Source organism: Hydra vulgaris, chromosome 09 (assembly GCF_038396675.1).
Source record: "Hydra vulgaris chromosome 09, alternate assembly HydraT2T_AEP".
Classification (NCBI taxonomy): domain Eukaryota; kingdom Metazoa; phylum Cnidaria; class Hydrozoa; order Anthoathecata; family Hydridae; genus Hydra; species Hydra vulgaris.
This window is the reverse complement of record NC_088928.1, coordinates 35,610,181-35,635,482: the sequence shown is the minus strand read 5'-3', so window position 1 is coordinate 35,635,482 and position 25,302 is coordinate 35,610,181. Positions and strand designations below refer to the sequence as shown.

Genomic DNA, 25,302 nt, shown 5'->3' with positions numbered 1-25,302 from the left:
GGTCGGCTGCAAAGCTGGTTTAATATGTTAAAGCACTAACATTTAATTTTTAGTTATTTCACGCGATATAAGCAAAATAGTTTCTTACACAATCATGATGCGTAGCTGACCGCTGGGAAGGAAAAGTTGTCTTTTTTCATCAATTTAAATTTTTTTTTTAAATCCTTGTCGATTATTTACGTCAACTAATTAGCCATATTAAGGTTTTGCAATAATTAAAAAAAATTGGCATCAAATAGTTAAAAAAAACCCACTCAACTTCCTGTTGCGTAGCTGACTGCCAAAACTAAACATTTAAATGTCGCAAATTTTGTCAATTTTTTTAAATGCAACAAATAGTTTTGCCCAAACTATTTTGAACTTCAAAACATTTATAGTCAATTAGAAATTATTTAAAACTCCAAAAGACTTTATAGTCAATATAAAGATATGGAATCACTGCAGGAACCAGTTGCTTGCGCATCCAATGAAAATAAAAAAGGTGAGCATTGTGTTTTTATAGAGTTTTTAAGTAATTTTTACATTTATTTGAATGTTTACTTTTTTTATTACAGCTATAAAGATAAAAAATAGAAAAGCAATGAATCAAAAGAATTACATGAGTAGAAATCATGAAGAAAAGAAATTCAAAGCTAAAGAAAATGCTAGACTTCGAAGACAAAGATGGAAAAAAGATTTTCGAAAAATTGCAGCTGAAAGATTAAAAAGTTTAGAAAGAATGAGAAAATTTCGACTGCTGCAAAAAGACGCATCTTTATCTCTCGAATCAAATCACTCATCATTTGCAAATGTGCAAGTTAAAGGAAAGTATATAAAAAAATTGAATCGCTCTCTTCCCAAAAGTCTTGTTCAGAAAAAGGAACTGTTGTGTTGTTTACTCAATGAAACTCAACCATTAACTTACTCAATTCCTAAATCAACAAACAGTCTCCGAGAAAAAGACTTAGTGGTTATACAAAATTTTTATTGCGACGATGAAATAAGTCGAATATCCCCAAGAACAGCAGATTATACTTCTGTAGTGATAGGAGAAAAAAAGGTGCGTGTTCAAATTCGACACATGTTATATACGCTAAAAGAAGCTTTCGAAGAGTTTAAGCTAAACAATGCAGGTATTAAATTAAGCCTGTCAAAATTTTGTCAGTTGAGACCAATTTACGTTCGATGTGTATCATCAATTCCTCATAACGTGTGCGTTTGCATGTTACATGAAAATATGCGTTATGCTCTTGAATCACTTTCGCGGGGTTCAGATATATTCACTACAATTAAAACGGGAAACTCTATGATTCTAAACTTTATTTGTGAAAAACCAACAAAACAATGCTTCAATGCCGTTTGCAAAGAATGTACTGTTTGTAATATGTTTGATAAATTATTACTTCAGTTCGAACAATTTGAGTTAGATGTTTCATGGAATCAGTGGCAGAAACCTCAAGCAAAATCGTATATCAAAATAGAAAAGGTTAAAAAAGAAGGAACAATTACAGCTTTATTATCACATATTAAAGAAATGCGTGCAAAGTTTATTATCCATTGTAATGTCAAGAGCAGTCAATCGTCCGTATTTAAATTTAATATAGAATCAGTGATTCAAAAAGACTCAAATAAGGCTGTTATTTAAGTTGACTGGGCAGAAAATTATACTTGTATTTACCAAAACGAAACGCAAGCAGCTCATTTCGGTCAAAACCACATTTCTATATTTACATGTGCAGTTTGGCATCGTCAAATTAAATCTTTTGCGCTAGTTTGTGATTCAAGCGATCATACAAAATTATCTGTTGTTCCAAACATAAATAAAATTATCGAGCTTCTATCAGACGATATTACAGAAGTTCATATTTTCAGTGACAACGCAACATCACAATTTAAAAATAAATATATTTTGGCATCAATGAAAATTTTAGAAAAAAAGCATACAATTAAAATGCACTGGCATTTTTTTGCTGCAATGCATGGAAAACGAGTTGTGGATGGAATTGGAGCCACTGTAAAACGTGTTGCCAGAAAAAATGCTTTAACTGAAAAATATATAATTTCTAGTGCTAGCAATTTGGCAGCCGCAACAAACAATTTAAAAATTACCGTTATATTACTGACTGATAAAGAAAAGCTAGAGATAAACAACTCTCTTGGTTTGAGCACCTTTTTTAAGAAAACAAAAAAAATTAAAGAATTGCATAAATGCCATTACTTTCAGGTTTTAGACGGTAACGTTGTAGGTGAGCAGCTTTCGCCAAATATTGCATAATATCAAAGCGATAGAAGCGTCTAGACATTTAGCAGTGATCAAGTAATTTAAAAATCACCTTAAAAAGCTGTAAAAATTTCTTAATAAAAGCCATAAATAAATATTAGATTTGTTTTGCGTAGCTGATTGTTGCGTAGCTGACTGCATGATTTCTTAAAACGTTTTTTTTTTACCTGTTATTGTTATTCTATTGAAAGTCTTACTTATTTTTTTCAATACTTTTTAAGTTTTCTTGGGGTGACTTTTTTTGCGCAACTAAGCTCGGAAGGTTTATTCAGTTTATCCCTAATACATTTCGATCAACAATAACAGCTTACACGTTTAAATAACTTCTAGTTGTTGCTTTTTAAATTATTTTAGTTGTTCAATTATTGTCCAAATACTTGATGCTTTTAAAGCTCTGAAGATCAAAGTTCCAAAGTAAATGCAAGTAAAATGAATGTATTTATATACATCTTTGAGTTAAAAACGTTTATATAATAAGGTTGTGAACAGATAAAAATATCAAGAGTACATTTAAAAGGAAATTGTATTACCTACCCCCTAGCCCCATTATTTAAAAAAGTGAGAGTACTGAAGCTTCTAAAGCCCCCTCCCCCTTTTCCACCCCGGGGTCCAGGTTTCTTTTAATGTAAAATTATCTTTATAAACTTTATAAATAAGTTTTATTGTTTCTAAATACAAGCTATAAATATAGTTTTAGATTTGTTTTGGGTTTTAATTTGAATTATAATAAAAATTCGCATGTTGCGTGGCTGATTGTTGCGTAGCTGACCGCATAGTTTTTTGAAAACTTTTTATTTGACGTGTAATTAATATTATATTAAAAATTTTTTATAAATATAACTTCAATGAAATAATTGTTTTTGAAGAAAAAAACGTTTTTATAAAAAAATAAATTATAGATTCGGAGAAAAAATAATTCAAACTTTAAATTAAAAAAACAAGCTTTTTTGCGCGTTGCGTAGCTGACCGCTGTCTTTTATTTCTATTTTACTCAAATTGTCTTCTTATCCTTTTTTTTTTGTGAATAATAATAAAAAAGGATAATTTGAGTGTAAACGTAAAAAAAAATTAAAAATTATAATATAATGAGTCAGTTAAATTTTTAAAAACATGTTGCGCTCGTTGCGTAGCTGACCATAGAACTCTACATATATATGTATATATATATATATATATATAATATATATATGCATATATATATGTATGCATATATATATATATGTATACATATAATATATATGTATATATATAATATATATGTATGTATATAAAATATACATGTATATATATATGATATATATGTATATGTATATATATAATATATATGTATATGTATATATATAATATATATGTATATATATATATAATATATATGTATATATATATATATAATATATATGTATATATATATAATATATATGTGTGTATATATATATATATATATATAATATATATATATATATATATATATATATATATATATATATATATATATATATATATATATATAATATATATGTGTATATATATATATATATAATATATATATATATATATATATATATATATATATATATATATATATATATATATATATATATATATATATATATATATATATATATATATATATATATGCATATATATATTTAACCACATAAATTCAAAAATAGTCAGAACAGTGAAACAAATAAAAAATCCAGTAAATCTTTTTTTCTCAAAATGTTTTTATTAAAAACAATATAATTACCAAAAAAAATACTGATACAAAATATTTTTTTATATATTAAAACTATTAGTACTAGAGGCCTTTCAAATAATCATCAGTAGTGCTGTTTTTGGTATTATTGCAAGATATTTGTATTAAAAACAAAAATAAATTAATTTTCATATTGTTGCTATGGATAGCTATTGATTGTGAAGCATTGAATTGTAATTATAGACAGGAAATATCAATTAAATGTATCATGTTTTTGTTTGTGCAAATGCTTTTCATATGATAACAAAAAACTTTCATTGTTAAGCTCAAGAAAGACGAAAAGTTGAAAAAAAGGTTCATTTACACTTTTGTGGGCTTGTTGACAAGTATAAACATGGTTGTCAAATCGATCAGTTGATAAGCCAGTTCTGCAGCTGGAAATATGTTTGTTTATACGTAATCTTAAATTACTAGTTTTACCAGTATATGCTTGTAAAAATAATTATTCTTTTAGCTAAATTATAAGGAATATTCTTTTTAATGTGAAATGGATGATGACTGTTATAGTTTAAATAGTCATGGGTGTTAGTTTCTTTATAGTAAATGTCTGTTTTAGTTTTATTATAATTTTCAAGAATGATTGCTATGTCTAAAAAGTTAATTACACTGTAGGTGCTATCATTTTTTATAAATTTCTTGCCAAAATCTATTGTAAACCCAATAGTCATTTAATTCAGAGATTTCAAATTTTGTCATGATGTTTTGGCCAAATTATAAAACCATCATCAATGTATCTAAAATAATTTTTTTTTTACATCATCTACTTCATGGTTAGAAAAATACTGATGTAGAATTATAGGAAAAAGCTTAGTCTTTTCTAGAAACTCGACAGTAAGACATGCATAATCTGGTGCAAAATCTGTACCCATGGCTGTACCAGTTATTTGGTGAAATAATTGTTTGTCGAATATGAAATTATTTTTATTTAGAATAAAAGATATATATATATTATATACAATATTATATTATATATAATATATATATAATATATATATATATATATATAATATATATATATGTATATATAATATATAAATGTACATATAATATATATCAACATGGCCTACTTTATTTATACGGCCGGATGTTTTACATTTTGAAGAAAAAAATAGAAGGCCAGTTTGCTTGAAAATGTTTTTGAAGAAGCAGGTTTGAAAGTTCAAAAAGATGGTTAACAAATGTTGCGTTGTAAATTGTCGTTCAAATTATCATAATTATGGTGAAGTATCTACAGTAGTATTTTCGTTTCCAAAAAAAGAGTTAAAAAAAATTGGATTAAATTTGTAAATAGAAAAGATTGGACACCTACTAATTCTTATGTTATATGCATCAAACACTTTGAAAAAATATATTTTAAGAAAGGTAACACGAATCAACGTTTTAGATTAATAAAAAAACTAAAGCCTATTCCAACTATTTTTGATTGCACAAATTTGACTGAAGAAGTTTCATCACAACTTATAAAATCTTCTAATTCTTTAAGAAAATCACCAACTAAAAGAATATTTCAGCCAGATATGAACAGTTTTTATTGAATGATTTGATTAGTAGCTTTGACGATATTACTGAAAGTCTTGTTCCAGATGGTTTTTCATTCTTGAAGTATCATGATCATGTAGTTTTTTATAAATTGAGTTATAGTACTTTATCTATTCCAGAAGTTACAGAGTACATTCGTGTAAACAATGAGATGCATGTTAAATTATTTTACAAAAGTTCACCTCTGTCATTGCCTCAGTGGTTTCGTCAAGGAAGAGATTGTCGTTTATCTTGTAAAAGTATGTTTCATAATTTTCCTACCTACATTAAATCACAAGACGAACAATTTTCATCTGTATTGACTGAATTACAGCAAATTAAATATATGAAAAAACCTATTTATTCAGCCAATATTATAAAATATTCACTGATACTACGATATACTTCTATGCAGTCATACCAACTTTTGCGTGAAGGATTTACAATCATTATCATTACTTAAAAAAATAACTAGTGAAAATATTGATGCTCTAAGTTGTGCAAAACGTTTAAAATTAGAAGGTAAGATATCTTAAGACATTTGCTTGATTTTTGATGATATGTACTTGCAAAAATGTGAGGAGTATTTTGCTGGAGAGATGATTGGTAGTGATGAGTCTGGAGAAATGTATAAGGGAATAGTTTGTTTTATGATAGTTGCCCTGAAACAAAACATTCCATATGTGATTAAAACGTCTCCTGAAAAAAAAATCAATGCTGAATGGTTGAAAGAAGAAATTTTTGAATGTCTTTGTATTTTAACTGAATGTGAATTTAATTTTAGAGTTATTGTGTGTGACAACTATTCCTCTAATGTTTCTTGTTTTAAAAAAATTCTTTGTGCATCGAATCAACAAGCCAAAGATTTGTTATTTATTTACAATCTAAAAAAAATTTACCTTTGTTTTGATGTTGTACATCTTATTAAAAACATCAGAAATAATTTGTTGAATTGCAAAAGATTTTTATTTCCAGATTTTAACTTTAATGGATTTAAAGATCCTATAAATGTATGTGGGGGAGAAATTAAATGGAGCACCTTCCATAATATTTATGAAAAAGACCTCGCTCTTGATGCTGGCTTGCGTAAAACACCAAAAATAACAATAAAAGTATTACATCCTGTCATTTTAAACAAAATGTTTCTTTAGCACTTGCAATTTTTGATGAAACTACATCTGCAGCGATTCACTCATATTTTCCTGATTTTAAAAATAGTGCAGATTTTCTTACATTATTTAACAAGTGGTGGGTTTTATAAAATTCTAAATGTCAATATTCAACATGTAATATTTTAGGTAATGCAGTCGTTTCTGGTGATAAAAAACCTGAATTTCTTATGGAAATGGCACAAATCAAAAATGATTGAAGCTTGGCAATCACAAAAGATACCAAACTGTGAGAAGTTTACTTTAAATGTTCAGACAGCTGCAGCACTAATAAGAACACTTAATAGTCATGCCTTATTGATCGAGGACTTACTTAATGATGGATATCACTTTGTTTTAACTGCAAGATTTCAAAGTGACCCATTAGAAAGGAGATTTGGACAATATAGACAAATGAGCAGTGGAAAATTTTTGGTATGTTGAAAAGATGTCACTATTTCTGAAAAAATATTAAAAATCAAAAGTATAGTTAAAGAAAGTATTAACTTTGACGATAGTTTGAAAATGCCTCTTGAGTCAGAAAATAATTTAACAGATTTGAAAAACTTTCTTCTTGATATTGATAAAGCTGAGTGTACTCCAGAAATTATGACACTTGCACCAGAAAGTAGGGAAGTAGGTGCTCATATTGCTGGATATATAGTAAAGAAACTTAAAAAACGTTTTGGTACATGTTGTAAAGAATTTTTATGTTGTGTCAATATTGATGAAAGCAATCCTGATCATACTTATTTAACAATTATTTCTAGGGGTGGTCTCACTATTCCTTCACCATCACTTTTGGATTATGTTTGCACATCCTTTGCTATGATTGACTACTCTTATAACAAAATAAAGAAATTTAATTTACATGCACGACAAGCTTTAGAATATTTTTTAAACCACTTTTATGACTCTTTTCAGACTTTTTCTTGTCCCATGCATGAGAAAATTGGGATAAAACTTGCTGGAAGAACTGTTATCAACATTTTTCTTAATAATAAAATAATTATCTCTACCAGCGAAGTAGCTGTTGATCATGTAAAATCTTTTAAAAAGAAAAAATTTGAGAATGTTTAATAAATTATTTATAATATAATTATTTTATTTTTTAATGAAAAAAGAAAAATATTTTTATATTTTTTAACTGTTCTTGTTTCTTACATTGTTTTTACTAATTCTAAATTTTAAAATAAAGACTCTTTTTATTTATTTATTTCTTAATAAATGTTCGTTTAATATCTAAAATTATGAATATATACAACTTTAGTGGACTTTTTAAATTTAGAAAGTAAAATAATTTTGAAAATGTTCAAAACGTATTAAGTTTTTGAAACATTACGATTTTAAAAACTGGCCTTCTATTTTTTTCTTCAAAATGCAAAATATCCGGCCGTATAAATAAAGTAGGCCATGATATCAATCTGACTTGTCTAACTACCACCTCATTATTCTTTTTCCTATCATAAGCAAGGTTTTTGAGTCTTTAATTAACAAACAATCTCTCATTTTGAATCATATAATTTACTTTTTGATCATAAATATGGATTTTGATCTTCTTGTTCTACTGCTGATTTGTTAATGGGAATAACCAATAAGTTTTATTGTGCATTAAATAGATGTGGAGAGGTTAAGGCTATTGATTTTCAACATTTCTAAAGCCCTTGATAAAATTTGACACACTGGTCTTCTCCATAAGCTTTCTTCTTGCGGTGTATGAGGTAACATTTTTAAAATTATAGATTCCTTCCTTACCAATTGTAGTATAAAAGTTATTGTTGATGGACAGCACTCTACTTCATATCCTGCAACTTCAAGGATTCCTCAAGGGATTATCCTTTATTTAATATTCTTCAACATTTTATTTATTTTGATTCTATTTTTCTATTGCTGACCCTCCCTTTAATGTTGTATTTGTTTTTAAAAATATTTAATTATTCTTTTAACCACAGTATCAAAGTTGCATTTTATTTGATATTTTTCATCTATCTTTTTGTAGATAACACAAGTACTCTAGTCATGACAAAAATATGTTTCCCTTTGTTGGCTTAGAATAGACAGGTGATTTTGAATGTGATTCTTCTTCTGTGACGGTTTGGGGTTTCCAGTAATTTTAACACATATAAATTTTGGTTACTGCTAATTATTATCACAATTTTGTTGATATTTCTATAATGATGAATTGTAACACTTTTACCCAGTCCTCTACTTCATGTCTCCAGATTATCCTTCACTACTAGGGTGTGTTGATTTTAGGCACTTTTTTTAAAAGAAAAGTTTTAATAAAATAATCAGGGGTATAAGTAAAAATTTTATTGAGAATCTGAATCCGGTTTAAAAAATAAAATCTGGTTTCATTTTCTAAATTAAAAATAAATTTGCTTAAGTGATTTGCTTATTTTTAGAACGGTTTTCTTTATTTATTTTAAGAAGAATGAAAAAGTTACCAGGCAATATTAAATAAAACAGTCTGTTATAAACAAAAATATTTAACTCAATATATAAAGGACTAAAAAAAAAAATTTTTAATATTATTGCAAAATGAACTTAGATATTTTAAAAAGAACTAACAATAATATTTATAAAATAATTGTTTAAAATTGTTTTAATTTAAATAGTGGTCAGTGTATTATATTTTCTATTGCTACATTATTTTTATTTAATTGTCTGCTAACTTGATCGTTGTAATGATAAAATTTATTGTTAAGCATTCAAATTAAAAAGTCAATTTCTTGCTAACAATTTATATTTTTTACCAAGTTAGAAGAATTTTATAAATTAGAAGAATTAGAAGATGGCCAGGTAGAACCAGGTAAAAATCTAGTACAAAAATAAGTATTTGGTTCAAAAGAAACGGATAAAAGAGATTGCTAAAGATATGCTACAAGTTTTATAACATCAGTAGTTAAGTGCTAGTTTTAAATTTAACCACTTGTGATAAAATAATGACATTGTGGATTAAAGCTTCAGAAATTGCTTGTCCTGGAAAAAAAGGAGTCAAACTGATGCGTTTTTCAGATATTGGTTCATAATATCTTCTGATAAAAATAGTTGTAAAATTTTTAGAACACAAGAAAAATCTCTAGAGATAAAATTTTGATAATTTTTATTAATTTTAATCATTTGGTAATTCATCACCAAGACCCAAGGAAAAACTTTTATTTTAAACTCGAGTGCAGAGATTTTGGTAGACCTGGTATCATGATAATCATTTGTTTATGAACCAGTCCTAGCTACCTCTCTAACAACTTCTGAAATCAAACAGTTTTTATCAAAACCTAATTGATTATGTGATGGGCAATCTAGTGAGCATTGTGTAAAGGAAGTTAAAGAAGCTTCAAGTACACACTTTTAAGAAGAGCATTTTTAAGTAAGGATGAATTTGTAAAAACTTAAGAAACATGTAGAAATTTTATGCCTAAAACTATCTGTAAACAAGATCTTGAAAGTTTGACAGAAATATTCTTGTAGTAAATGCTAATACTCGCTAAAAAATTGTTATATTTTGAAAATTTTTTATTTATGTTTAAGAAAATAGTTATCTCTTGTTTTCTTCACCTAATTACCTAACCAATAAACTAATGAGAATGAGATACATTTAATGATAGGTACAACTCAGACACTTTTATCATCCTCTCAAGCTGTTTCATCATTCCTTTCTAATCATTTCAGACTATTTCATCATTCCTTTATAATACTCTCAGTCTAGTAAGAAGAAATTTTCGATAAAGTTGTTATGCTATACTTATGCAGTTTTATATGTAAATTTGTATATAATATATAATATTATATACAAATTTACATATAATTTGATATAATTTGATAAAACAATTTTATACAAATTTTTAAGAAATATTTTTTCATATAAAAATATTTTTAACATTTTATTGCAAAGTTATTTTCTTGATACTGATTCTATTCTCTACCACTATAAATCTATTATATGTTTTTGTATGGAATATTGTTATATTAGAGGTGGGAGGGGGGAGGGGGAGTCCAAAATCTCATTGTTGATGTAGTTGATCTAGTTGCCAAGCTTGAGATTTTATCTCATTGTTGTTTTTCTTGTTTTGATTGGTTGGATTTCTTTTTCAATTCTACAAATTCACTGTAGTAATAGTTGTTGCTTAAGTTAGCATTTATCTTTTGTTTGATCAACTAAAATTTAATCTTACGCAACTCATTGTTCAGCAAATTTGAACTTTACTGTACCTGTTCTAACTGTAACTGTGTCTTTATGGTCAATAATCTTTCACTCATTTTTTTCTTTGAGCATTATTACTTTGAAATTTTCTTTTGTTTACATGTTTTTCTAGCTCTATTTCTAAAAAGTTTTTTATTTAACTTTTTGTTGCTCTTTAAAGCTTTTCTTTCTTTTTCTGTTAAACCTTAAATGTTGTATGTTTAGTGTGAGTTCATTTAAAAAAAGAAAATCAACTTCACAGACTTAAAACTTTTTTTCTTTTTTTAAAAAAACTAAAAATAAAGATATTCAAAACGAATTTTAAGCAGGACAAAAATATCTGGTAAATTTTTTATCTCTTGGATATAATTGGAAATAGTGCATACTTTTTAATCCACATGTTTTAAAATTTTTTTTTAGATAAAATTGCAATGCTTATTCACAACTTTCTTAATATTTTACAAATCTTTCAAATTACGCGTATACTGTTGGAATCTTCAAGATGGCACTCCAGTTTTCCGAATTCCACACAAAAAAAGTCATTCGTTGCATCATCGTTTATAGAACAAGAAATATGGGATCCTGATAACACATTTTCTCTTTCTTCAAATGAAGATGCTTATTTTTCTGATTTTTCTTCGATGGCAGATTCGGCTCGCTTTGAACGAATCAAAGTCAATCAAATGAAAAAAGAAAAAGAATTTCTCGAAAGACAAAGTCAAGAAAAATGTGTGGTATGATGTTGTTTCAATAATTTTTTAAAAATAAAAAGTTAAACAAATCAATTAATATTGTAAATATGTGCATGCTAAATCTCGCCTAAATTTACTTCAGTATAAAGTCATCAGTGATATTTTTTATAACACTATATCAGCAGTAATATACACACACATATTTGCCTGTAGAGGTTTAAGGTTCATGGTTTTACACTTGTGTTGCTAACATTTTTTCATAATGCAATTTTATGATTTATTCATTATGCAAGAGTTAAATAATTCTTTACAACCAGATGATCATTTTGGCGTTGACCTGTTTTGCAATCAAATATATATGTATATATATATATATATATATATATATATATATATATATATATATATATATATATATGTATATATATATATATATATATATATATATATATATATATATATATATATATATATGTATCAAATATATATATATGTATCAAATATATATGTATATATATAAATATATATATATATATACATATATATATATGTATATATATATATATATATATGTATATATATATGTATCAAATATATATATATGTATCAAATATATATGTATATATATAAATATATATATATATATACATATATATATATGTATATATATATATATATATATATATATATGTATATATATATATATGTATATATATATATATGTATCAAATATATATGTATATATATATATGTATATATGTATATATATATATATATATATATATATATATATGTATATATATATATATATATATATATATATATATATATATATATATATTTGTGTGTGTAATTTTATTTCATTTTTCAATTAGTTATCACCTTTAAGTAGAAGTCACTCAGTTAAAACAAAGAAAGAAATGTGGTCAACACAATGCGTTGAAATTTTTACTGACTGTGAATCAAATAATGAAATGTTACATGATCGACCAGACGAGTTTGTTGAGAATAATTTGCTCCCTACTAGACTTATTAGACGAAGAAGCAAGATTTCTTCTTTTGATTATCCGCTTACTTTAACTAAACGATACACAGCTCCTAGAAACGACAACGTTCAAAGTTCTTGCTCTGATGTAACTGAGTTAGACAACTATTTTAGCAAATCAGAGTTTGGGGAGTTAGAAAAAAGGTCTGTTTTTTTTTAATTCTTTTGAATTGATTAAAGAATTGATTAGTTGATAAAATCAAAATTTTATTTTTAAAAATCATTGTTATTTTGAATTTAACCTGCATTTATGAAGAATTAGAAAAGGCACATGTTTTTTTTTGTTTATTTAGATTTATCTTTTATTTTATTTTTTCTATTACCCTTATTTATTATACCTTGATTTTACTTATAAGTTTTGTAATATTCTTTTTATTATGCTTTCAATATTTTTTAATATTTTAAACAACAGTTTTAAATTTTAATAAAAATTTAAAATTTCAATCAACAGGAACTTTCTGCATTTAACATTTTAAAGTTTAAGATTTTTACACTAAATACTAGCAGTATTCAGTATAAAAAGTGTTTACATTTTTTTTTTTTTAATTAACTACATTACTATTATTAAATTATTATATATTAAACATAATTGGTTTAGATATACGTCTTTGGCAAACAAATTTGAAAACTTGACAAACGAAAATATGTGTTTAAATGACAAACTTACAAAAGTGCAGAATGACAAAATGGCTCTTATGTCGGAAAGAGATTATGCTAGGCGCCAAATAAATACTTTTTTACATAATGAAAGTGAAACTCGAGCGATCAATAATGCAAAAAATAATTACAGTGAGGAAGTTACTCAGATAAATTGGTATCAGAAAGAACTCGAGTACTATAAAGCTAAATTTAGTGAACAAGAAGATATAATTAAAAAATTGGATACAGATATAAAGGAATTGACATTTGAAAATGATGTTTTGAAAGAAAAAGAAAGTTCAAATGCTCAGCTGCTACAGAAATATTTAGAGGCAAAACAAATGGATAATAAAAATACTGAAGTTGAAAACAAGATACAAGCCTTTGCAACAGATATTTTGTCAATTTGCAATTGGCTGTGTTTGATTTGTGATCATAAATTGCATAAAAGACCTCCAGGATCAGCCGAAGATATCTCGTCCTTAGAGCAAGAACTATTTAAGATCACAGAAAATCTTGTCAAACATGAAGCTGCTATAAAAGAAATTCGTTTTAGATCAAACAAAGTAGCTCATAATGATGATGGCGAAAAAAAACCTGAAGAGTCAATTGAAGAATCTATTAAAATATTTCAAAAAAATACTACTTCAAACAAAGTTATTGCTCAAAATATACCTGCTTACATTACAAAAAAAATTAACACGTTAAAAAAAGAACAAAAAAAACTTGTTAATAATGTACGTAGTTCTTATATTGACCAACCAATCTCCTCAGTAAAAGAAATCAAACTCTGTCGTGCGTCAAGAGTTAAAGAGCTTATCCAAGAAAAAATAAAAATGGCAGAAACAATTAGTTCACTTGAAATACAAGTTTCTCAAAAGGAAACTCAGATAAGGGAGCAAAAAAAACAGATTGAACTTTTAATTCAGGAATTAGCTAAACTTGATTCCGAAGAAAGCAAAAAGATATCCAACGAAATCAAACCGAATGCTAATTATAAACAAATACCTGTTCTTCAACAAAAGAATAAGAAAACATTTGAAATTACAATCGCTGTGGATGAAGAAGAAGATTTGGAAATCATCAATATACCTGAAATAAAGTACACTGATCTTATGAAGTTAGCATCGATGATCAACAACAAAGAATTATCTGTAGCTAACATGTGTATTACAAATACGAATGGTTGCAGCAGTACTGTTGAGATGGTTCCAATACAAATTGTTGAGCAACTTAAAGAAGAACTGGAAACTATTAAAAAAGAAAAAACGACTATAGTTGAAAAGTACGAGAGCGGGCACCTATTCCAAGAAAATAATAGTTTAAATTGGAAAATTCAATGTCTTACTGAATCTAATAACGCGTTGATTGATGAAAACAAAATTCTAAAGGCAACTTGTCAGAAGTGTAAAGTTCAACTGAAGGAGTTACGTGAAAAAAGCAGTTTGATCACAACCGAATTTGAAAAGGCAAAACGAAATAACTTAACTACTCAAGCAAAAAGCGAGAGTAATAGACAAAAACTAGATCATAAACTATTGAAGATGAAAGGAAAAATTTTAAGATTAGAAAAGTATTCAAAAAATTTAGAGGACAATCTTAAGCTGTTAAAAAAAGAAGCGAGTATTAACCAAACTTTCAATGATAGTGGATTAGTTCAGGATGACTGTCATTACATATACTCCTCGTGATAGCTTTTAATGACGGTGGATAATTTTTAATACGTATATTCTGTCTCGTGACTTTTTATGAAAGCAGAAGATGGCTTATAGTATTAATATCCTACTTGAAATAATTTACTTAGATAAAGTGTATATATAAGTATTGCAAAAATTTGTGGGCTTCTTATTCATTAGTGCAGGTTTTTTAATAACTAAACATAAATATCTTAAATGACTCGGATAATTGTTCACTTTTTAAACAGACGCTATTTGTCATAATGCAGAATTTTATTAAAAAATAAATCTGTATGTATATATTGTATATATAATTTCTATGGAGATATTTATTTTTGTATGTAGGTTCATTTGTAAGTTGAAGATGTTTATCAAGAAACTCTTCACAGAATGAAGTATTTCCTCAAATTGAAAAAGTCTTTTCAATTATTAGTAAATTTAAAATAGTTTTTGTTTAACAAAGTTTAAAATATTTTTATACAAATAGTTTTTGGCTGCTACTTTTCAATCGCACTTTTGAACTTTTATAAGGGACAGTATTAGTTATCATTAAAATGTGTTACTTTAAAGTGTTACTTTAAATGTGTTACTTTAAAGTGTTACTTTAGTGGGTGCTAATATCATTTTAAAACTCTTTAAAAGCAGAACTCAAAAGAAGAAAATTCAAAACTAATATCTATTTTACATTTAAAAAAATAGTGCCCTAGAAAAATTTAGTCAAAGGTGTAGCCGCACCTTTCGCACTTTCTTGAATAAAGAATTATTAGACAGCCTAGCTTTTCCAATCAAAAAGTATAGTATTTTATCGAATAAGAAAAAAAACAGGACTTTTATCAAAGGAATTTAATGAAGCAGCAGAGGTAAACGACGAATAGCTGATTACGAATAGTTGATTTTAAAACAGATTCAATTGAAAAAAATTACAGAACAACAAATAATAATTAATGCTTTAACATGGTTAAGCTTCTTAACAGAGTTATAAAACACCAAACTGAAGCAATTCAAATATTTTTCCAAAATATAAAGCGTTTTGGTATTTCTTCGATTTTTTATATGAAGGTTCGTATCGCGTACACACATGAGAGTACCTGCTAGATTTTCAAGCTACATAACTATTAAAAAATTTAAAAACCGTTTATCAAAAGATTTAATAAATACAACAAAAAAGTTAATTAAAGTAGAATTAAGAAGAGCACTCCCAAAAGATTAATTGATTGAGTCAACCAACTATTTTGAAGCATTTAGAAGAACACATTAAAGGTGATTATTTAATATTATTGAGTTCTTGGGGGCTAGATGGAGCTTCTGGAAACTCTAAATATCATCAATGATAGTGATTCATATTTAATAACAGTAGCGACGACAGCATTGCAGCTAACACTTTACAATAGCACAAAAAATTTAACGTGGCTAAATCTTATACCTCAAGGTGTAAGATTCTGCTTACCTATATACGTGGAGTTTACAAAAGAAAACAATGAGAAATAAATACTAAAAATCAAACAAAATAAATATCAGTTTTAAAACCAGTAGATGTGTCAAATGTCAAAATCGATGTGCCAAATGACAAATTGGTCATAGTAGGTTTTTCAATTATCTTAAGTATGATAGATGGCAATATTATGGTGTTTATTATTTATGAAATGTTGTCCTATTTGAGGAGCAGCACTCAATGAGATGATTGATTTAAAAAAAATAAAAAGTTCAATGTAAAAAATAATGCTCCTCTGCATGGCTTGTCACCTGTACATTATTGGGTTCAATTTTTTGAATGCCTACTACACATTGCCTATCCTGTTGAATTTAAAGTTCGCCAAGTAACAAAGGCAAGGGGTACAAAAAAAACTATGCTAAAGCAAGAAAACGTATACACCTTTTAATGCTCGTAAGTGCTCAATAAAAGACAATTTGATATATTCACACTTGCAATGAACTCAAACTTAAGTTTTTTAAATTTAGAGTCTAATTGCAAAAGATCGGCATAAAAATCGCCTAAGTTCAGACAGTTTAGTCGAAATAACTATAACTTCGTCATTTGTCAGATAATTTGTTTAGGTTAGACAATTTGCTAGAATCTTTATTTTTTTAAATCAAAATAATCTTGTATAAAAAATACTACACAAAAAAATTTTGTTTCAAAATGCAAAAAACAAGAAAAAAGGAGTTGGATCTGTTTTTGTTAAGGACGAAAAATGTCGATCTTTGGAGAGGAATAGTTCATTAATTTAACTGATTAATGGCTTCGTTGACCCAAGACTTTGTTGAATAAATTCTCACCCGACTGGAATTTGTAGAAATTGTAATGCAAACTTGTACTTTAAACAGAAAGTATGTATTAAAGGTATAAAGGCTATTCGTAAACTTCTGGATACTTTCTTGTTAAATGGTTGCCATCAAGTTAAAATGTTGGAAAGAATGAAGCAAGAAAATGACAACTGCTGTTATACTGTTTGCTGTACATGGCAGTGTGACAGTGTGTTACTATGGCAGTAAAATAGTCACAAACTTAATCATTCTATAAAATTTGTTTAAAAAATCATTTTTTTCAGAATGCAGTCAAGTAGTTAGTTCTGGTATTAGTTGCCCATGCAACGAAAATAAGTGTTCAAAATTTCAAAATACCTAAAATAAAATAAAAAAGCCAAACTTTAGGTGTCAAACATAAAGGAAGTATTAAGTTAAGATTTCCATTTTTCTTCAAAACTACTATTTTTTAAATTATCTATAGAAAAAATCGTTTCTTTCGTTTCAAAATGTATTTTGATAGATTCAATTTGAAAAAATAAATTTACATTTTATCTAAAATAAATTTTGCTAAGAAAATGTAGGGTATTGTGGTTTAACCTCCTCCGGCTAATTTCCATATGAAAGGCCGGATGCCCGGGCCTGCGAAATTGACTTCAGCTCCATAAGAAGCGTCATAGCCCGCTTCGCAGGCCAATAGTAAGTGAGTTTAGGAAGAACGAAGGATAATAAAAAAAAGTCAGAAGAAGTCGAGTTAGATAGCATAGAGAAAGCGGACAGATATTGCACTAATTTAAAAATGTGTAATTAATACTATTAATTAGATTACCTTAATAATGTACTACTCATTTCGTAAGTGAGATAAAACCGCGCTAGAGGTTCCCTAAGGAAATGTAGGGGAGAACGGGGTTGGTTGTCACCAGTGATGTTTAAGTTCGAAATATAATTTCTATTTTAGTTTCTATTCAGCACTTGTGGCGTTGATTTAATTTCTAATTCTAATTTTACTTATAAAATAATTCCTATTTCAGTTTTAAATCAGTTCTCCTAAAACTCTTTTCAGTTTCAGTTTCAGATTTCAGTAATTCTACTTCTTATTTTAGTTTCTAATTCAGTTAACATTTTACTTCTATCAAGTTTTTTGGAAATTTTTAACAGAGTATTAATTTATTAAGTACCATTATCAAAGTTTCAAGACAACAATGTTAAAGCAATTTCTTAATATAATATAATACAATATAAATAAGCAAACAATAATTGTAAAACAGTCATTTAACAATTCAATTCAATTGAGATAAGATTTTTTAAGAGAGATTTTTTTTTTTTTCGATTTTTTTATGTAAGAAAATATATGCTTGAATTTCAATCACATATTCTTGTTTAGTTTCATAAAAACATCTTTAATGATGTTTTCATTCGATTTACAGCGCCCAACAGTTAAAATTCTACAAAGTAAAAAAATCCTTTCCACAAAATCTGTGATGCTGGGGCGGACAACAAATCTTTAGCCAACACCGCTATCTTACTATACTTGCTTTTGTTTTGTTTTCAAAAAAGCCGTTATCTTACAGGGCGTAATTACATTTGATGTTTGCCAAATATCTTAACAATTGACCTGAAACAGTGACATTGTCTTGGTTATTAATAATTCCTTTATTTGAAAGGACTTTATTCGACAAGAATTTAAAGCGCTTCATGGCAGTAGATTCACATTCAGATCCATTTGACTTGGCAGCTGTTTTTAATTCTGGCTCATCTCCACAAACACTTGTAATATACATTTTTGCGGCATAGAGTAACGTGTCCATTTCCAGCGTAAGAATAAAAACAGAAACTGTTGGATCTAACAAACATGCAGCAGATGGAAGTGGATTAAACGTAGTCGAGTCAGGCTGCAAAAATGATTTAAACCTTCAACGTAGATCTCCAAGAAGATTCACAGTCAAAGTCTAGTTTTTAGGATGTTCTTGCAGATGGCTTTTTAAGATGAGTATAGATGGTAGAATCTGTGAAAAGGATTGGGCATCGGTTTGAAGTATGTCCGTTTGTAGTGCGAAGGATTCTAAGAGTGAGGAAATGTTTTGAAGACAGACCCATTCACTTTCTTTGAATGTCTCAATTCCTAAATTTAAGAAAACCATCTGAAATTAAAGTTTACTAATATAATTTTAAAAACGGATATTTCTCATCGTTTTTTCCATGTCCCTTTTTCCATGCTTTTGTGATCTGATTTAAATAGCAGGATGTAGCCTTTACTATATATCCTGTCTTGTTTTTCAATGATAATGTGTTTGATCAATGGTGGTTTCATAGAAACACACAGATACTCCAAGGAACTATGCTGTGAGACCCTTCTTTGCCCAACCATCAAGAAAAATTTTTACTTTGCGTGCACAAATCAACAATTCTTTCAGTCTTGCAGGTTGCAACAAGCGAATAAAATTTGTTTATTCACTTGTTAAGAGTTGCAGAACCTGCAATATAAGGCTAATTTATAACATTTAAAAATTGAATCTAAAATACAACATTTTACAAATTTAGTTGTTCATTACCTAGCAGTTTAAATTTTGGGTCAAACGTTTTTATGACCTTTCAAAATGACGGCTGAATTAGCAATTCCAGTGGGTAGCTGATATTGACAATTATTTCAACCACGCTATCTTGACGCAGTCTATATCCACTTGGTTATTGGGCGTTCAAAGCACTCTCCTATTGTCTGGATCTTTGTTTTTCCACCATTTCGGGATAATGTAGAATCATTATCATCAATATTACACTTTAAAAATTGTTTTTTTGCATCTTGCTTTTTCTTTTCTTTAATGTAAATTTTGTGTCTCTTTATGTATTCTCCGAATATGCGTTACCAAGTAACTGGAATTTTTTGCGGCAAGGGTTGTGTCATACGCGCCCTCATTATTCTTGTGCTGAACTAAGCATGTGGATGTGTCGGTTTTTTCAATTAAGCATGTGTATGTGTCGTAACTAACTTTAGTAACTAAGCATGTGTATGTGTCGTAACTAACTTTAGTAACTAAGCATATGGATGTGTCGGTTTTTGTATAGTAAATAAAAATTTTCCACACATAATTTTCACGTTTCCTACCTGCTAACAACCTTGATAAACTCGTTTTTTTATTGATTGGTTTTTAACACTTTTACTTAACATTAACTTAAATATCACTGGTTGTCATGCGGGTTGGTTGTCACAAAGTTTATGACTAAAAATCTAGATAGAATTTAGAATTTTTAAATCGTGCAGCAGAAACCTTATTAAAAAAAGACATTTTCACAGATATGTCTATCTTTTTTCAATGCGTAAGAAAAAATGTTTTTTATTTGTTTATGTGTATTTTTGATATTTAAAGTTGAATTTCACATATTTAGAACTTTTTTCTAAACGGAAATTATTTTTTTATTCACAGGACTGATGACACGGGCACAATCGTCAATTTTTTTTAAAAGTCCTTCATATCTAGAATTTTCTTACAACAACAGTCGACTCTGACTCATTTGAGAAACATAATCTATAAAGAAATTCTTATGAAGTTTACACGCTTTAAAGTAATTTTACAGATGTCTTTCTACTAACATAGAAGAGGTTACTTGTCACAAAGTAAATGGGGATGGTTGTCACGTTTGCCTCGACTGCGCGCGTTGTTTTTTAAACCTCTTCTTTAAGTACTTGGTTAGTGCTATATAATCTCGTTCAAAAGTACGACATATAAGTATCTCTCATAAATATTTTGAGTGGTTTTGCTGCTATGGGTATTTACCTATTAAATTATGATCGCCTAAATCCTTCTCATATGCTGATTCAAATAAAGAACTCTGCCAACCGTATTCAGTTCAACTAGAACCACAAAATAAAAAGTTTTATAAAATTTAGTCAGCGAGACAGAAGTATCAAAGATTTTTTTTTATCAAACAAAATCTCTGATCATGAGCTAATTATTCAAATACTTTTTTAAAATTCATTCCACCTAAGATTAGAGCCGGCCAAAGATTAGCATCAAAAAGAGGTAGGAAAAAGCGTTCATCTACGATTCTTACTAACTCACCTGTCAAGCATCGCTTCAAAGCATGGCTTACTAATGATAAAAGCAACCAAACTAGTTAGACTAAAAATCCTAATTTACATGTGAATGGAAGTAAAAAAAAAATATTGAAGTCAAATTGAGCTAAAAAAAGTATTTTGATAGTTTTTAACTTAAAGATGAAGAATATTTATCTACTGTTTTGAATCATTTGTTAATAGCAGATCAAGAGAACAGTGGATTCAAAGACAGCTTTGCAAAAAATGGGTTCATGAAGAATACACACAAGACTTCCTGCAGTTTATTTGTGAAACCCGTTCTTCTTATAACAATAATTAAAACATCATTTATAAAACTAATGTTTTAGTATATTACATTTTCTTTATTTATATATTAAGATTATTCCAAGATAAAGATTATTCCACATCTCTGAAAGAATAGCGCTCAACTTGTTTCTCCATGCAGCGACCTTATTTGTCTAAGTTTTTTTGTTTTTCAGAATAATCTTTTTTTGTTTTCAGAATAATCTGAAAAACTTTAGTCACAGGATTATATAAAAAAAAATTTTTTTTTTATATAATTCTGATTTTTTTAATATAATTTGAATTAACTGGTTATAATCCAAACATACCAAGAAATGTGACAACCATCCCCGTGATTGGAGTTTGTTATCACACAGCAGAGGTCTTTGAAAAATGATTTTATGAAAAAGTATATTTAAATTAGAAAATGTTTAAATTAGAAAAATATTTCTTTCAGAGCAGTCATCTATTCACTGAATATATAAAACAAATTTTTTGAAAAACTTGAAGCTAGGATGAAGATCTACAAGTTTTCTGTTAGAAGTTCAAAACAACATATTTTAATATAATCAAGTATAAAGTATATATTTTTACTCACAAACTTATTTAAATGTATAATAATTGCAATGATTATGTCATCTCTGATCTCAGGTTCTTTATTTTGAGGTAAGAAATATCCTCTGAACTGAATAATTTATCCAAAAAGATAATTATTAAGTTTCTGTATCATAAAGAATTTCTTTTTATTAGTTGAACTTGTAAGTGAATTTTCAGTCCAGTACCACACATGTCTATGAAGTAGTTTTTTACGACGAAGAAGATTTTTCATATCAAAAAAAAATTTTTTGCGACGAAAAAGATTGATCTAATCAATATTATCTCTTTATGGTCTTTTTGAAAACCTTTTCTGCACCAGATATTTACTCCTTTTTTGACAAGACGCTCTTTAATATCAGTCTCACATTTGAAACATGGGAGTTGACTTACTACCTGATATACTCCTTTCTGTGTGGAACAACCAATATTGTATTTTGTTGATTTAAACCTTTGAAGTTTTGAAATTTCCTCTAACTGCTTTGAGAAAATAATATAGAAATATCTTCTTATAATGTCATTATCGGTTAGCGACTCACATTTGAGAAATGGTTTTGTTTAAAAGATACAATGATCTCTTTAAGTTTTTTTACCCGTTATTAATATTTATTTCCAGATCTTCTGATTTTCTTTTTAAAATTTTTTTTTTTTTTTTGCTGCATTTTTATTGCTTATTTCCATAATAAGAGAGAGCTGGGCAAAGTGGCGTATGGGGAAAAATAGCTTTTCATGTAACAACTCAACAAAAAAAAACTTAAAAATAGGTGAAACGAAACTGTATTTACATCTTGTATTTTAAAACGCCTATTGGTTTTTTAAATATTATTAACGCAATTTCATACGCAAAAGTTTACTTTTTGCGCTTAAAAAAATATACCTCGGTTTCGGTTATTCATAATGAATGGTGTCTCTCGGCTATAATTTTTTTTACGAATACTTTTTTGCGACGCGTGTTTTTTATGTGTTTATTTTGTGTTACTTTAGTTAGAGTAGTTAGTAGTTTTTAAAATTTTATAAAATTGGAGGCAGAATTAAATAATAATAAATCTTGCCGCGTTCACGTGATCAATGACAAGTTTTTCTACTTGAAAACTGAAATTTCATGCAAGCAATTAATTTTTATGATAACACAAACATACTGACTTAGTATTATTGCTTCATAACCAAGTTTTTCAATAACCCAGGGCTTTTAAAATTTTACCATCTTGCCCCTTCTTCACCTATTATTTATTTACTGATCTAAAAAACATAATTTTTTTGTTTTCTTGCTTTAACATTTGTAATTCGCTTGGTCGTAAAGTTGAACAGGTTTTACATATTAAGGTGGAAGACTGCTGAAAAAAAAATCATGTATGTATATAATATATAATTTTGTTTCATCAATAAAGACTCATCAGAAAATCTGATGAGTCTTTATTGATGAAACACGGTGTTAAATGAGATAAATTTCTATTAAGTGATTTTCTACTAATTTATATATATATATATATATATATATATATATATATATATATATATATATATATATATATATATATATATATATATATATATATATATATATATATATATATATATAGTAAAAAACTAAATAATTTTAACACTCGATTTATTTAAAACATTACTCAGAGTTTCACGCAAATAGCGATCATCAGATTGTTACAAATCTAAAAAAAAAAAAAAAAACTACAAAAAAAAATATATATTAAAAATACAGTGGAGTGTCTTCTTTGATGACATTAAAGTTATTCATCATATATTTGTTTTCATGGCAACACTTAGACGCAAATTCGTTTCGCTTATTTAGTAAAGGCAATGGGGATGAAATTATAAGATATTTTTCGATAAAGCATAAGTTGCATGACTTACCACCAGGTTTAAACGGTTCAACCTGGTCTAAAATTTTCCACGAAAGGACGTGATTTAAACCTTTCTTTTTAACACTCCACACAAATTTAGAAAGTTCAGTAGAGTTTGACTTTCATAACGAAAGAAATTATTGTGCTTGTAAAGGCGATCTTTAAAAGTTTTTTTTGTGAGCCCAATATAATATCTTCCTTCATCTTGCGGATTTGTCTTAACATTACATAAATAAATGACATTTTTAGTTAAACATTTTCCATTAAGTGGACATAATATATATATTAAGTATATATATATATATATATATATATATATATATATATATATATATATATATATATATATATATATATATATATATATATATATATATATATATATATATACAGTATGCTGTTTCTCTAATATAAACAATCTAGAGCATTTTCTTTCTTTTAATAAACCTCATTCATAAAATATATAAGGCACTCTCTTCAAGTTACCTTACTCTACCACTACCATTTTTTACTGAAGCTTCTACCTCTCTACATGTTGATACCTAAATTATTTTAATTTTCTCTAACAAACGTTGTCCGATAAGAAGTTTTTTTCTAATCTGTCTAAGACTATGCCTCCTTTTCTTGTCGTGTTAGAGTCGCACCACACATTCATCTGATCATCTTCTAATTTGGCAAAGACCACACCATATATATACTAAAGTTTATATAAATATGAAAGGATATTGTTTTCCAGCATCTAAATAAATAGCAAAAATATATGTTTATACCCATAATATGTATGCATAAAGCACATCTTGGAAGCTTTTATTTCTTCTGGAATAAAAAATTGAAAGCTTCTATTCCTTCTCTTCATTATTAAGTCAAGCCTTATTCTATTCTGCATTTTTTACCATCTTGAGCTTTATTAAACAGTAATCATTTTTTTCATCTTTTTTATAAGAACATCTCTCTTATAAACAAATGCCCTTTTATTATTCCAAGAAGCCGATGTAAAAAGGTCTTGTCTAATGTTAAGCTCTGTTATTCTAAGTTTACTAAATCATGTTTCTTATCTCAGATGTAGAGACTTTTGGCAAGTCTCTACATCTGAGATAAGACTTTAGTTAATGACACTTCAACAGTGTCATTAACTAAAGTAAGTCTAACATTTAATATCTAATTCATGGGTCTGACTTTTTACTTCTTCCCAGAATAAGGCAGAGTTTTTTGCAAAAAAATCTTACTCTAGTTCAACTCTTAAATCTAATGGCCACTTCCTGCAAGTTAAACAGATTAACCCATTGTTAAACATTAAAATTACTATGGCTTCCAATGCTAAAGTTAGTTCTCAATTCTACAGTTTGTTC

The 25,302-nt window shown here is 27.3% G+C and overlaps 1 protein-coding gene across 6 annotated transcripts in view; it reads left to right on the top strand.

The window, feature by feature from the left end:
- LOC100212028 (kinesin-1 heavy chain) overlaps nucleotides 1-15,336 on the top strand; it is a 60,562-nt gene extending 45,226 nt beyond the window's left edge. For all 6 annotated transcript variants that reach the window (XM_065805532.1, XM_065805530.1, XM_065805533.1 and 3 more), the window contains 3 exons: nucleotides 11,289-11,602; nucleotides 12,436-12,749; nucleotides 13,204-15,336. In XM_065805532.1, coding sequence (XP_065661604.1) covers nucleotides 11,289-11,602; nucleotides 12,436-12,749; nucleotides 13,204-14,935 — 2,360 coding nt within the window. In that variant the 3' untranslated portion in view covers nucleotides 14,936-15,336. The remainder of the gene's footprint in view (nucleotides 1-11,288; nucleotides 11,603-12,435; nucleotides 12,750-13,203) is intronic.
- Nucleotides 15,337-25,302: the final 9,966 nt, after the last annotated feature.